At 42.3% G+C, this 15,726-nt stretch overlaps 1 protein-coding gene across 1 annotated transcript in view; it reads left to right on the top strand.

Moving 5' to 3' along the window:
• Positions 1-15,726, top strand: part of MICU2 (mitochondrial calcium uptake 2) — a 280,638-nt gene that overhangs the window by 196,007 nt on the left and 68,905 nt on the right. Inside the window, exons 3-4 of the mRNA XM_018564948.1 lie at positions 2,531-2,562; positions 7,089-7,164. Coding sequence (XP_018420450.1) covers positions 2,531-2,562; positions 7,089-7,164 — 108 coding nt within the window. The remainder of the gene's footprint in view (positions 1-2,530; positions 2,563-7,088; positions 7,165-15,726) is intronic.

The following is a 15,726-nucleotide window of genomic DNA, read 5'->3' as shown; positions in this document are numbered from 1 at the left end:
GGTCTTTTATTTTAAAAAAAACTTGGTGGTATTTACACTTTAAGGTTTTGTTTAGGCTAGGATTTGTAATAGGGTTGGGTTACCTAAGGCTGACCATACACCTATCAATTTTTTTTTGTTCTATCCGTGGGCTGCACGAAAAAAATTGACCCGATTTTTCCATCAACACAAACAGCGTGTCGATTGAGGAATCCCGCTGTTTACATTGTATTCAGAATAACCAATCAGCTGCCGGCTGTGATTGATCGAAGATTTTCCAGCCGGCTCCTTCGATCAGCTGATTGAGGAATGCCGGCTGACAGGGAGCCGACAGCCCCATACACTGTGCGGATTTACATAGTACTTTTTTTTTTTCTTCCGGTACATTTAAAAACTGTATGGGTACCTTTTAGTTTCTCGAAAATATTTTAGGCAGGATGGGAGATTTGGAAATATCTGATTGAGGAGAATACTAAAAAAAAGTCCTGTCTAGGTTTCGAAATTATGTCAAAAGTCACTTTGATATTGCAAGGAGCTCAAAATGTGTTAATAAATGAACCAAGACAAGGTATGCTGACTGTGGAAATTGCTCAGGACTTAGTTTTGACACCTGTGATATTTAGGAGGTTAAGAAATGCTTTGCAACTTGTGATGTTAACAAAACTATGGAACGCTGCAACAATGTTAATGTACATACGTTATATGGTGGTTTATTTCTCTTCCCCTTTGTATTTTTAGTTTTGTGTCCAGTCCACGCTGGGTTAAACTAGAAGCAATTTTTTATGCCCTTTACGTGCTACTTGGTGAAGTGTAGAGCTTAGGAAAACCTGGCTCTGCTTTTATTAGAAGTCTTAAAGATCAAAAAACACTTCTTTTTCAGTAGATCTCAAAACCCTTGATGGAATTTTGGCTTCCACCATTTAGTACATTTTTTTTTCCTTCGCGTGCCTCCACCTATCTGAAATATTCCATGCTCTGTTTATACTGTTGAATAGGAGCAAACTAGCCACCAGCTACAAGCACTTCATGTTACAGGCAGAGGGCCACTTCTCCTCACCCACTAAGCTTCTCTAGAATAATATGATGTTCATATAGCGTCAGAGGAGACTTAGCCTGCGGCTAGATTGGGTAAAATTAGTTGATAAGCGTAACTAACAAAACATCACTGAGCGCAGCTGATTCAGCTGTGATTTGCTACGGGCAGAAGTGGTTTCATGTCAGATCTAATTGTGGTGGTGGAAATGTTTTCCACCATCTATCACGCTTTAACACAAATATGGGGAACAATATAGGGAAAATATGGGCTGACATCAGAGCTTGGAAAGGCTTTAGGTCAAATCAAGCCTGTGTACACTTGCACTCTGAAACATCCATTACTTTCTTATAGATAAAAGGCTTAAATGAGATAGGAAAATTTTCTGAAATAACCTGCACCGCCCCATCCCCAACCCCTCTTAAACTAACCTGCACCGCCCCATCCCCCAACCCCCCTCAACTAACCTGTACCAGCTCATCCCCCACACCCCTTCTGAACTAACCTGCACCGGCCCATCCCCTCCTGAAGTAACCTGCACTAGCCCATTTCCCTATGCCTCCTGAACTAACACATCCATCCACCCCTCCTGAACCAACCTTAACTAACCAATCCTCCCACACCTCCTGAACTAACCAGATCTAACACCCTCCACCCCTTCTGAATGCATGTGCACTAACCCTCCTCACCCCTTCTGAACACACCTGCACTAACATCCCCACCACACCTGCACTAATCAATCCTCCCACCCCTCCTGAACTAACCAGCATTAACACGATCCACCCCTTCTCAACGCACCTGAACTAACATCCCCACCTGAACCAAGCTGCACTAACACACCCCCACTGCAGCTCAGCTTCTTGCTTACCTCTTTACATATTCTCAGGCAGAAATCCTATTCAGTTTTTGCTACACCAGAATACTTCATATACTTGAATAGGACTGAAGTAGATTTTTGAAAGAGGTGAAGTAAACCTTGCACAGCATGTGACTCTTACAGGAAGCTGGGGTAAGGATGTTAGGGCAGGTTGCATGAGAAAGGTTAGCAAATTAATGATATGATTTCATTGTTTTTTAATAAAAATACAGTTGTCCTTAAGTTCATAAATCATAGCCAATAGCACATAATTAGTTATTACCTACAATATTAACTTTTACTGGAGAAGCCATTATTCTATAATCCTGAGATGTTTGGTCATGTAATCTCTCCTTAGAGGGAAGACATGAGGTCAGACTGGCCAATTCATTCCTGTAGCAGGGATCATATTTCTAAATGCCTAGACTTTTGCACACATGGCCATCCACCATGGGCTCCAACCAGTGTAGTTATACCCTGCCTTCTGTTACAGTTTGTACCTAAAGGGGCAAAGGTGTAGGGATTTTTTTTTCACTACAGGTCAGCTTTAATCAGCTAATGAACAGTGTGATGACTAAAATAATGTGTTATTGTTTTTAATCATATTAAGCAGATTTTTGTGATAAATACGCCTAATGTATTGTTTTTTGTTTTTTTTGTAGGTAAGACCAACAGTAAAGTCTTGACAAAAAAGGTATGAGTGTTGAATCCACATAGGATTCTGAGTGCTAATATGCTTTTACCTTACATAAATATTTACAATGCTCACCATGTCATCTGATGAATCAGATAGGAGGAAGGAAATGCAGGATGCTCCTTTTATACTGCCCCGATAAACAGTAGTTGATTAAACACTGAAACATGAGAAGAATGTCCTATTTCCTATGCTGTTTTATTTGACTAACATACTATTAGCTAATTTCATCATGGTCTCATATTCTTTAAATATGTTCCATTTTCTTGTGGTCTGTGTTTTATGAGGTGAGGTTTATGCTATAGGAAAAGTTGTAGCTGTATGACTGTCAGCATCTCAAAATAGAAAGAACACTGAGTTAGTGCATCTGTAAAGGTTCTCATTTATCCAGGTCTTGGTATTGCAAGTAGTAGTTGGTCTCATTCAAGTGGACGTGTTCTGTAATGTTGAAGATGCTTTGTAGCTTGTTCAAGTCACTTTAGTTTTAGCGATTCAGGAACATACCTCAACATTTATATCCACACAGGTAGCACAGTCACCTTCACCCAATCACCATGAAATGTGTGAAGGCAGATGATTGTCAAAGAACAGGGTGGGAGGTGTGAAAGTTATGGAACCACCCTGTTCTAGTTACATAATCCCATTCATTGGAGTCATTAGGTTTTCTTTGGGAATGCACCTTTAATTTCGGGCGCTGAAACATATCGGATGAAAATAGCACTTTTGGCAAAATGCCGAAAGTGCCAACTTTCTGTCCGAAATGGTGGTGCATCCCTACTTTCTGTCCTCCCAACTGCGCACTGCTCTGTGTCCCAGCGGGGAGGAGAAAAGCTGTCTCAGGAGGCTGAGCCGTGCGAGGGAGGAGAGCGTTGTGAGCAGCCAGCGTCTCTCCTCCCACACCACTCAGACTCCTGTAACAGATTAGGAGAGCGGCTGTGTGGGAGAGCTGACAGCTGTCTCCGCCCTCATACCGCCGCTCTTCTCCCACACCGCCCCGCTCAGCCTTCTGTGACTGATCAGCAGAGCGGCGGTGTGGAGGCAGAGACAGCTATCACAGGCCGGGCTGGCGGTGCGGGGGAGGAGTCGGCTGTCACAGGAGACCGAGCTCTCCTACCCGCACCACTCGTTTAGACTCCTGTGACAGCCAATCAGGATGGAGAGCCAGACACTGGAGGAATCTTAGACCTTGAAAAATCATTGTTGATTCCATTTCTTCATCTGGAATACTTTTGAATAATCTTGGATACCAGCCAGGCCAAGGTGTTTCTTCCATCTAAAAAACTATGGAAGCTACAGCTTCAGATTCACCTACTGTGTGCTCACAGGTGGTCACCCATTCGGCAATGTATGCAAATGTTGGGTCTAATGGTAGCATTCTTCAAGACGATTTCCTATGTGCAACATCACACCAGAATGTTGCAGCAGGAGAGCCTGGAGCAGTTCCTGCTTCTTGTCAGTGTGCTGGACATTTGAGCAATCAGATGGACTTGCTTTGCTGGATGCACCTCCTGGAGGGATACCCTGTATGGCTTGCAGTCAGACAGCCACAGCCATAGAGGGAGGACAGGTCAGAGAATGCCTTTCCTCTGTACTCAGGATTTCTAATTGCCCCTGGCACATGGTGTTAGGTAAGTAGCAGTGTATCGCCACCTGCAGACACCATATGCTCGATTTAAGAATGTTTTGAACATGTTGAGAAGAAAGTTTCCGAGTAATAAGTAATTATATATTTATGTTAGATTAACCACCCTAGGTCCCCAGAAGAAGCGCATAAGCGAAACGCATCGGGACATAATCCTTAAAACTGCAAACCAGTGAGATATTACCAGACTGATCAAACACTTAAGAAAGACAAAGATAAATTACAGATAATATACACGGTTTTCTATTTTGGTATTTGTATGTATTTTGGCTGCCTAACAAGGAAGGATGGGGTTTGGGTTTCATTAGGGTTTTTAGTTTGTACATCATTAACTTTTCTACTATTTTTATATGTAAAAATAAACTGTATGTCTTTTTAACGTATGCATTGGTATGCACCTCTTTAAACCCCATGTTCTATATTGTGTGTAATGATTGAAAAGGATTGGGTGAGGTGCTTCTCAAAATGCACGAGTCTGGGCTATATATTGTGGATAATCTCTGTGGGATCACTACAGTCTCACTGTGCTACCTGTGTGGTTATAAATGGTGGGATATGATTCTAACACTCATTGGTCTTCAGTGTTAAAGAACAAATTTAAGCTGAAAGTAATAAAGTACTGCTAGCTATACTGAGTTATTATTGGTGTACCATGGGCAAACTCCCCCCACCCCATTGTGACTTATTATGATAGGCAAATCAGACCTTTTCAGTTTAGCTACTCTTGCTATCCTCCTATATTCCTATGAAGCATCCAGACATTACCTCAGACACAAAAAATTATTTTATGTGGCCTCTGTTGTGTGTGTGTTTTTAAATAGAATATGTAAAGTACTTAGACAGGTACCACATATTTTCGCTCCTGCACCTTTTGTGCGCGACATACGGCAAAGGTGTGAACAGCCTCCATTGACTTCAATGCGAATCTGTGTTTTGCACGATATCGCGTGACTCAAACCGCGTGATGAATCGCCTAGGTGTGAACCTAGCCTAAAGTGTATTTCCAATTTTGCAGTCAGATTTCAGAAACCCTCACTATATGTTAATGTGTTCCCATTCACACAGCATACCTAAAAAGTATTTAAAATATATATATATTTCTTACCTTTTTAGCTGTTTCTTTAAAGCAGGATAATACCGTTTTTTAAAAGTGCATTAACATACAATGCCTTGCGCTCTTTAACCCTTTGTTAGGACAGGCAGTCCTGCGCAACTGATGCTGCAGATCTGCCAGCACAGTACAGACGGGGTTAATTATAACAGACAATTGCCTAGCCTCCTCATAAACAGGGAGAATGAACATGATTTTTCAGTCCTGGAGTTTCCAGCAAAGAATATTTATCAGGGCGAGCAGCAATTTTTTTTTTTTTTCAAAGCTATGGTATGTGAATGGGGACATGTAACAAATTAGGATAATTTGGCTGTGGAAATATAATTTGTCAGTCAGTGGCTGCAGGGACCAGGACAGGTATGACTTTGGCATCCAAAAATGGGACCAGTCAACGTAAAGTCAACTATTATCTGTAGGCCTGCCTTAAAGTAGTATTAAAGCCTTTTTTTTACATATATCTACTGCTAGCATGCAGTAGAAATATGCAAAAACATTTTAAAAAATTACCAAATAGCTAAATAATTACCTTTGTCTCTGCCACTCGCTCCCGGCTTCTCAAGCGGCCGTACAGGATGATGGGGTTGGCGCATGCGCAGTAGAGATCTTCAGCGGGGACAAGAGGAGAGAGACAGTGCAGGTGAATGTACGCAGCAGTGAGCATGCACTTTGGACAGACTCCGTGGGACCCGAGGAATCTGCCTTTGATCAGAGACCGGCACCAGCGCTGGAGGGACTCCTGAAAACTACTGGCTAGAAAAAGATGATCAGATCAAGAGGCATTATTTAAGGTAAGTCCTTAAAGCAGCATTGACTTTAATATCACTTAACTTTAAAAGCAACCCCAAGAAAAACCAAAAGTCTCTGTCATGAGTTAAGTGTGACAGTGTTCAATAACCAGCCTGGTCTCTACCACTATCTGGAGCCCTGGCAGAAAGATCTTCCATATGTGCCACTGCCATAACTGGCTGTTCTAGCCTTTTTATTCTCTGTCCAAACGAAAAAACTTTAATTATTTTACCCAAAATGTAGAGTGTTCAGTTTCTTGATTAATTCGAAAGCAAGATTACCTCACCCTTTAGCTCCAGCTTTTGTCCACTTCACAGCTGTTACACCTAGTTGGGCTTCATGTAAAGAAATGTTGGCACTTGCTTCTGCTGGATTTTTCATAGAAATATATGGAGGCTGTAGCATAAGGTGGGAATAATCCATGAGCTGCATATTTTACTCCTCTAATGAGAAGCGGAGTCCCATCATTTCACTTCCAGGATCTTGAATTTGTTAGTTACCAGCAGTTTGAAATTGTAATCAACCATCCAATGCGGACCTATTGTGCATGCATGATTCTACCGCTGAATGTTCTTATTTACACCACCTCACATCATTATATATTCACAAAACTAACACAACAGGATAAGAATCCCTACTTTTTTTTAAAAAAAAGTAACTTTTTCCAATGATGGTTCCAAATTACAGTTGTGTGGCTTACATAGAGATCCTTAACCCCATGTTAAAGCTTTGCGAATTGAGCCTCCTATGTTTCAGTGGAGAATCTACTAATAGGAGAACAATGTGGAAGCTGGCAGCATTTCTGTCACTTGCCTTCTAAGAAATTATTTACTGGCAATCCAGTTATGCAGTGGAACCAGAAAGATGGGCTCCCACCAGTGTCCCGGCTTTAACCCCCATGGCTCATATATTGCAGATTCATACTATTAGGAAAGGAAACATTTAAATCTGCCTTGCTTTCTAATTTACATTTACTTGTTTCTCAAGGAGTTTGATGCCATGCTTACCCAGGCAGCCAAAGCAAAACCAGGTCCAAGATTGTTCAGAGACTTAGGCGATAAAGGTGAGATTTTATTTTCTTATGCCATTTATCTAATCTTTATATTTTTTTATTGCTTCTGTGCTATTTTTATTTAAAAATATTTATTATTGGCTTATTTCTTGATAAGCATTGTGGGTTCTTTAATAGGAGAGCTCACAAGGGAGGTGCCATCTTTTTCCCAGTATCCCCCTTGGGTCAGCAACTACTTCTACAACAAGATTGGGTTGGCACAACCATTAAAATCCAATTTACCTGTTTATGTTCTTGCCTGTGCACATATGTCTTAAAAAGTTGAGCACCTGCTGGTGCCTCTCGGTCTATGGCAATCTAGCGTAAAAATGAATAACGCTCACAAGGTCAGTCCAGGAAAGTCCCTCACAGATTAGCTCCCAGTTTGCCAGCATACTACACTGAACAGAATGATCGTTTGGAGAGTCATTACTGAGAAAATGTAAGCTCCTATCTATAGCAGAATCAAGTCATGTTATTCTCCCAGAATGCTTCTCTTGCAAGGCCGGACAAAGAAAGGCTGTAATTCATTATTTCTATTTTTAGTAAATGGCAAAAAAAGAATGTTTTGTGGTACCTCGGTTCACCAACGCTTCTGTTCGCGAACAGGAAGTTCGACAAAATGTTGATTCCGTTCACTAACTTCGCTTTGGGTGACGAACTCAACCGCAGCCATCTTTTCTGCTCTGACACATGGTCATGGCTTCCTCTAGTCGAGATCATGGTCTGATCACAGTTTGATTCGGTTCGCGGCCAGAATTGTGGAACTACTTAAGTTCGTGAACCAAGGTATCTAGACATAATTGTCGCGATCCGCTTCAGCATCTCAGTATACCGCGAGCAGCAGCTCGCGGTATACTGCGGCTTCTCAGTATACCGCAAGCTACAGCTGAGCCTAGGGTGACGGGAGGACGCTAGTTTGTGTCCTCCCGTTACCCTAGGGAGAACTATGGGGAAAAGCCTTAACCCCATAGTTCTCCTTTAAGAAAATTAATACCTACAGTCTTAACATACGGTAAAATAGATTTAAAACAAGCCATCCTTGACCTTTCTAGTTCCTATTATTGTGAAGTTTTTACTTCCCAAAAATCCTCAAAGATCACAACAAAGACTGAAGTCAGGATTCAGTTGTTTTTCACGAGATTGAGCTCCATTTTATGTCATTACTTGGCGTTGATTGCTGCATCATTTAGGATTTGCCCACCACTGGAGGGAGACGAGGACCTGCACATCAAGATCGCTGGACAAATGTTAGGCATAGAGATTTTGTTTACGGGGGGTTTGGGGGCCGCATTGCAGGGAAGACCTTTGCCCGGAGTTGGGCTTTAACGGGTTTTTGTTTTTTTTTTACTTTCAGAGAACTGATGCTGCAGAAACAAAAGCCCACCAGTGTGCTTGCATTTTTTGGGCGGGGTATTTTTCTCTATACATTGTTTCTTTCTAATGATACACATGGATGATTACCTTGCATCCATGATCACTTGCTCGTGTTGAGTTTTTGCTGTGACTTTTAGAAATGTTTTACTTCAAATTCTTAAATCTAGCTTTTCTGCTGTGCCTGACACATTTGTTTTTTTTATGTCTGCGCTTCTGCCATAGGCTTTGCCAGTCAGTTATAGTAATAATAAATATATGTCAAAGGGGGGAAATTTCAAATTTTGATCAAATAAAAAGTAACACGTTTGTAGATATATATGCTAGGAATGGTAGTTTATGCTAAAAGACTTACAGGCTAATATAGTTAACACATAATAGGTGTTTCTGTATCTTCCATTCATTTTACAAATGTAATGCAACTGGGCAGAAACAAGAGACCAGTCAGTTTCCTCTCACCTGTTTATAGGGGCTAATGGAGCTGATTTCACTGCTAATTCTTTTATGGCATTAAAGTGAATATTTGATAGAAGAAAGCACTCAAGGTGACAATATACAGCAAGCACTGTATGGTTCCAACTCCTGCCATGATTGTGCCCCCCCCCCCCCCCCCCGAAAATCTTAATGAAAGTCATGATTTGCTACACCTAGGCATGTTCCTCCATGCGACAGTGATTGGTTCTTCAGACACCAGCCACAGCATTTGGGAGGAGAGTTGGAGGGCCCACATCTGTCCCATACCTGGCAGTAGCAGGTTTTATACATGACTACCATACCTCTTAACTTTCTTATATGAGAAAGAGGCACATCTTTTAGAGCAAAGTGAGTAAGGGGCACACTCCTAGTTATGCAGACTGTAAGTAATATGCAAAACATTTTTTAATCAACTTTACAGTGCTTTGTTTCACCAGTTCTCTTTTATACTGGCTTACTGCCCTAAAAAACTTTAGTATTATTATTATTACATAGTATGTATATAGCGCAGCGCTTTACAATATCAGGAAGACATTACAATCACAATACAATTCAAGACAAGATGGTAAGGAGGGCCCTGCCCATGAGAGCTTACAATCTAAAAGGGAGGGGGAAGTGATATATGAGAAGGTAGCTGTGTGGGGATGAATTATTTGAGAATGTGATGGTTCAGTGGTTAGGTCGAGGTGGGATAGGCTTCCCTGAAGAGATGAGTCTTTAGGGAATGCCTAAAGGCAGTCAAGGTGGGAGATAGACGAACAGGTTGGGGTAAAGAGTTCCAGAGGATGGGAGAGACTCTAGAGAAGTCATGGAGGCGAGTATGGGGAGGAATGGACAAGGGAGCTGGAAAGCAGGAGGTCAATGGAAGAGCGGAGTGGATGGTTAGGGTGATATTTTGAGACAAGGTCTGAGATATATCGGGGGGCAGAGTTGTGGATGGCTTTATAAGTGACTGTTAATATTTTGAATTTTATCCTCTGGGCGAGTGGAAGCCAGTGTAGGGATTGGCAGAGGGGGGATGCAGACACTGAGCGGTTGGTAAGGTGAATGAGTCTGGCAGCTGCATTCATGATAGACTGAAGGGGGGATAGCCTGTGTAGTGGAAGGCCAATGAGGAGGGAGTTACAATAGTCAAGACGAGAGATAACAAGGGAGTGGATGAGTAGTTTTGCGGTTTCTTTGGTGAGGAAGGGGTGTATTTTTGAGATGTTACGAAGGTGAAGGCGGCAGGATTTGGATAGCGATTGGATGTGGGGAAGAAAGGTGAGGTCCGAGTCAAGGATGACACCTAGGACCTTGGCATGAGGGGAGATTTGGATAGTTGTGTTATCAATCTCAACTGAAATGTTGGGGGAAGGTGCACGGGGTGGAGGAAATACCATGAGCTCAGTTTGTGGAAGGTTGAGTTTTAAGAAGTGTTGCGCCATCCAGACGGATATGTCAGATAGTAGATTAGTGACACGCAAGGAAACAGAGGGGGAGAGTTGTGGAGTGGAAAGATAAATTTCAGTGTCATCGGCATAGAGATGGTATTGGAAGCCATGTGAGGTTATTAGTTGACCAAGGGAGGAGGTGTAGATAGAGAAGAGAAGGGGTCCAAGGACAGAGCCTTGGGGGACCCCTACAGAAAGAGGAGGGGAGGAGTATTACACTAAGACTTTTTTTTATAGAAATCTATTCAGCCTAAAAAGGGAGGCTACTGAAGAAAAAGAAAGAGGGAAAAGGGATCTGGTTCAAAAAGAGGGACAGTCCCTGCAAATTAGGAACAGTTGGGAGCTATGGTCTCCCTTGGTGGATCAGGGCAGTTGGCAGTGTTGTAACCCATAAGAACAGGCAACGTATGGCACTTCCTACGGAGGCAGGTTAGAGGGGTACATGCATGCTCCATACCTGGCACTACCAGGGTCTATACAGGGCTCGCTTTCTTGACAATTTTCAATAGATGTCCCTGCTGGTTCCCTGATGCTTTTACTGCAGTTGCACTGTGGCAGGACTGGGTAAATCACAATACCCAGGATACTAATACACCCACAGTGTTTCAGCTGCCACCTCTTTAAGGTGTCTGTTTTCTATGGAATTCTGTTCTCCTAATCCTCACTAATGAAGTTCCATTGGATTACTATACAATAAATTCTGATTTCTCTTTCATTCATTGAAGGACACAGCTCTTCTTTAGATAATCACAGACTGGCATTTTGCCTCCTGCAGGAGTTGGACACTAGGTGCACTAATTTACAAAGACAGTCCACAGGGACCACTGCTGGTGGTCAAAATCCTTTCCACAGTTGTGGGCATCTTCATTATTAGCCTAGTGTCTAGAACAGGGGTCTCAAAGTACCGACCCGCAGGCCAGCTCCGTATAAATTCGTCTACAGCAGTGGTCTCAAAGTACCGCCCACGGCCAGCGAGCCGGTACTATGTGACCCGCAGCCAGCTGACAAGTCAGGCACACGGTCACGGATTGCATGCCTGACTTGCGGGAGCAGCTACACGATCTGCATTTCTGTTGGATGCAGACCGCAGAGCTGCTCCTGTCAGCTCCGGCTGAATGATGGATCATTAGTAGGGTCTGCACTAATAAGCTCTGCACTAGACATTACTTATCAGGTGACAGCCACTGCATGTACACGCCTGCATACCGCATGTAATCGTATGCGATATGATTACATGCAGTTACAAAAACAATCACTATTCCTGGATAAACAATCATGTATCCAGGGAGAGTGATTGATTCCTAACTGCATGTAATCCTTTCACATATGATTACATGCGGTGTGCAGGCGTTTACATGCAGCAGCTGTCACCCGATCATTAATTTGAATCGGTGACAGTTGCCGCTTGTAACATGTGCATACATTAAAACTGGTACCATATATAGTAGCGGCCCCCATGGGACTAAAAAATTTGTCCAGTGGTCCCCGACTAAATTGAGTTTGAGACCCCTGGTCTAGAAGTAAGTGAATAGAATTTTCCTCCTGGAAATCCTAAGATCTATTGGGGCTGGGTGACAGGCCAGATAATATGGATCCCCAGTTGCAGCCATTAAGCTCAGTTTGTTTCCTAATGGGTAACCTGTTGGGGTTTTGCCTAGGTGGAAATATAAGACTGGTCAAACTCCTGGTTTGTCCTAATGTCCTGCTTACAGGCCTGCAGAACCTTGGCTCCAGCCACTGGTGGTCTGCTGTACTATTGCAGACGGCTTTGGCTCCTCGCAATCATTGCAGAAGGTGTGGTGAATAATACTCCTCCTTGTCTGCCCCCACTCTCTTTTTCCCCTCTCCCACACTCTCTTTATTGCCCTGTGGGTTAATGTATGAGGTCAATGGATACTCCACAGTTCCTGCTAATGAGAGTTAGCTGTTGGGTCAGGGGTTAGGGATCAAAGTAAGTTTTGGACCTCTGCACCTTTCAAATGACAGTGGTATGTCAGCTAACGCAGATGTGACTAAGTGGTTCCCTTTAGTGAGGTTACCTCTGGAACCTTGTGGGAGGCCTGTAGGACAAGTACCTATTTTTTTGTTTAAAATGTGGTGCAGCCATCCAAGAACCCTGCAGGGTTGACTGCAATAACTGTTGTACAGTGGGTATTGAAAAGAATCACCACCCCTTCAAATAATCACATTTTGTTGCTTTGCAGCCTGAAATGAAGACAGACACAGTTTTTGTTTTATCCAGCTGTACAGGTGAAACTCGAATAATTAGAATATCGTGCAAAAGTTCATTTATTGAGGGAATGGTGTTGTTTGGATGGTGAGCTGTATTGGATTTCCGCCAGACATATCATTTGGCGTTGGGGCCAAACAATTCAATTTTAGTCTCATCTGACCATAAAACCTTTTTCCATGTGGCCTCAGAATCTTCAAGGTGCGTTTTGGCAAAGCTCAGTCATGACTGCATGTGGCCTTTCTTGAGGAGTGGCTAATCAAAATGACCACAGCTGATCACAGTTGAAAGTGAAATGGCTTTTTGTGCCATTGAGAAGGTGATTAGCTACACCTGATTGAGTTTAACAGTCATTTTTAGGAGGGGGGTGATCCTTTTTCCAACTCAGGGATTCTGTTTTTTTATTTTTTTCTGACATGTTGGCTATATGTCTTTCACTTGGATGTTATAAATTGCACTGAGTAAATACAGGTGACACTCGAATAATTAGAATATTGTGCAAAAGTTATCAGTGTATGGGCACCTTAAGACTCTCATTGTTTCCAAAAGTTGTATCAACTTTCCAACGCAAGGAGCACATTGTGTTGGCAAGGAAGTTGTCCTATGCTTCTTGAATGTTGTCAGGAAAAATAGGGTGTATTTGAATATCACAGCAAGGTTTTTAGAAGGCAGACTCCCTATTCACACATAAGGACCTTGCAAATCTCTTGCTGGATCTGGCAAACCATTGTACAAGCGTATACCACTAAGAACCATTGTTTCAACTTGCAGCTTACTCAACCAGGGCTTTAAGTGCATCCTGGACCTTCCGTCATTAGGCGCCAACCCACACGTTTGTTCGGCAGCTGCTTGGTCGTTCTTTCATACATTTACTATATTTCACAATAGGTGGATGTGGCAAACAGATTTGAGTGTAACATTTTACAGGCAACAGTTTGACTGGCGTGTGTCATTTTTCTTTAAGATAGTGTAATTTTCTGTTCTATTTTTGCCTGCCCATTGTGACCCTGCTTTTGAACATACCAGTCAATGATTATCTACAGCAGAGCTGTGTCCTTTAATGAATGAAGAGAAAATAGGATTTTTTTTTTGTACTCACTTTTTTTTCTCTGCGTTCATTAGAGGACATCGCATTTGCCCCTCTGGCTTGTTGCTGCTCATATGTGCACATATGTTTGTTCTTGTTGTTTGCATTGCTATGCTATGTAACTGTGGAGGGGGTTTGTCTTTTATTTATTTTTTGTGCACCTAGTGTCCAACTCCTGCAGGTGGGGATATACCAGTCTGTGATTATCTAGAGCAGAGCTTTGCCCTCCAATGAATGCAGAGAAAAGGATTTTACGGTGAATTAAAAAAATCCTATTTTCTCTTCTTTTCAAATAAGGAATGCATTGTACTAAATAGAAATAGTTAAAATACCAATAGCTGTAAATGGTCATGTAACAGAATAGTGTTCCATTCTTTTTCCAAAGGTTATCTTTTGTTCCCCCTTTCTGTGTACATCTGTGCATATTTAAATTTCACACTCAGAAAGGTCACAAATTAGTCAGCATTCTATAGATAAGTGCGGTTTCAGCTTACAGGCGACTAATCCTGTAATTATAAAATATATCTGATGGGCAATTTATTTCCTACTGAGAAAGCACTCTTTCTCCTGGAAAAATGCACATCTTTTCAAGCTTAAGTATTGAAGTACATACTGTATTGAAGACTAGGCTAAGTTGTAGTTGTCTTGCTGTTGAGGAACTAGTTAGTCCAGCATATCATAACCAGTGTGGAACTGTCCTAAGCACTATCTCTGTCTAACATGAACACTCGGCAATATACTTAATTTGGAGAAAAAAAACAGCGCTTTCTGTAAAGAATTTGCAGTTTATGGTATACTTTTGGCTTTAATTGCTGGGTGCATTCCTTTGTGCATAAAAGAGAACTATGGGCTAACCTTTTTTTTCTCCCTATAGTTCTCTTCAGGGTCACGAGAGGACATATACTAATGTCCTCCCGTGACCCAAAACTATATGCTCAGAGCACTGCAGCCGGGACGGATCCCGACAATATTGTCGAGATCCACCTCGCTGTCTAATTGACAGCGGGCTTTGCCTATCTAGAGGCAGAGCCAGCTGTGCCCAAGCCCCTCCTCATCCTTCCCTCCAGTCAGGGCTGGAGGATCGGAGAGGGGATGGGGGGAATCCCTGCTGGGAGCGGTGACTAACAGTCACCACTCTATGCAGGGAGATGATCAGGAAGTGAGCGGGTGGGGGTACGTTTTCACTCACTCCTCGATCAATAGAGCCAGCGTGTGACCGTTTCATTGTCACATTTCAGCTCTTACTATGGGGTTAATTGTAATTCACTTACCCCACAGTTCTCCTTTAAGTTAGGTAGTTTGGAACCAGAAAAAAACATTTGCCATGATGCAATATAAGGATTTATTGTTTAATAAATGCTGTCTAGTGAGGGTCATGTAGTGGAGTCTGATGCATAGGGGGAATTAACAACAAAGATGGATGTAGCTATTGACTTGTTTCAAAACTATTTAGTTTTTTTTTGTTTGTTTTTTTATTAATTAGGCCAACGTTTGGTTTCATTTTATATCTATTATGTTCCCTAGGCCCCTGGTTTGCAATGTTTGATTGCAAATATTCACATTACCTGTCCCCAGAATATATTACTAATTTACCTTGCAAATGAATGCAAGTCCACATTTGAAGATTTAATTTAAAAGCACTTTATTTTTTGGAACACCTGAAACTCTAGTGGTATCTGGGTGGGTCTTATCATACACTGCACAGCACAGAGAACAGCAGCCACAAAACAGGAGGTTTGAGTGTTACTTTGTTCTAGCTCTGACTCTAGCAGGAGTTTTCAGACGTGCATGGACTATAGCCACAGAGCCTGGAAGGAGGGTCATGCCCCTCTAGGCTTGGTCTTCACTCCTTAGGACAACTGTTGCCTCCAAGGAGAGAAAGGAGAAGGACCCTCAAAGTGCCTCCTTGTTTTGTGTAAGCTAGGTCCAACCCACTGATGACAAACGGGTTGGCCAACTGACAAACATATAAAATT

This window comes from Nanorana parkeri, unplaced genomic scaffold (assembly GCF_000935625.1).
Source record: "Nanorana parkeri isolate BGI_ZX_2015 unplaced genomic scaffold, ASM93562v1 scaffold799, whole genome shotgun sequence".
Classification (NCBI taxonomy): Eukaryota; Metazoa; Chordata; class Amphibia; order Anura; family Dicroglossidae; genus Nanorana; species Nanorana parkeri.
This window is presented reverse-complemented; position numbering and strand designations above follow the sequence as displayed.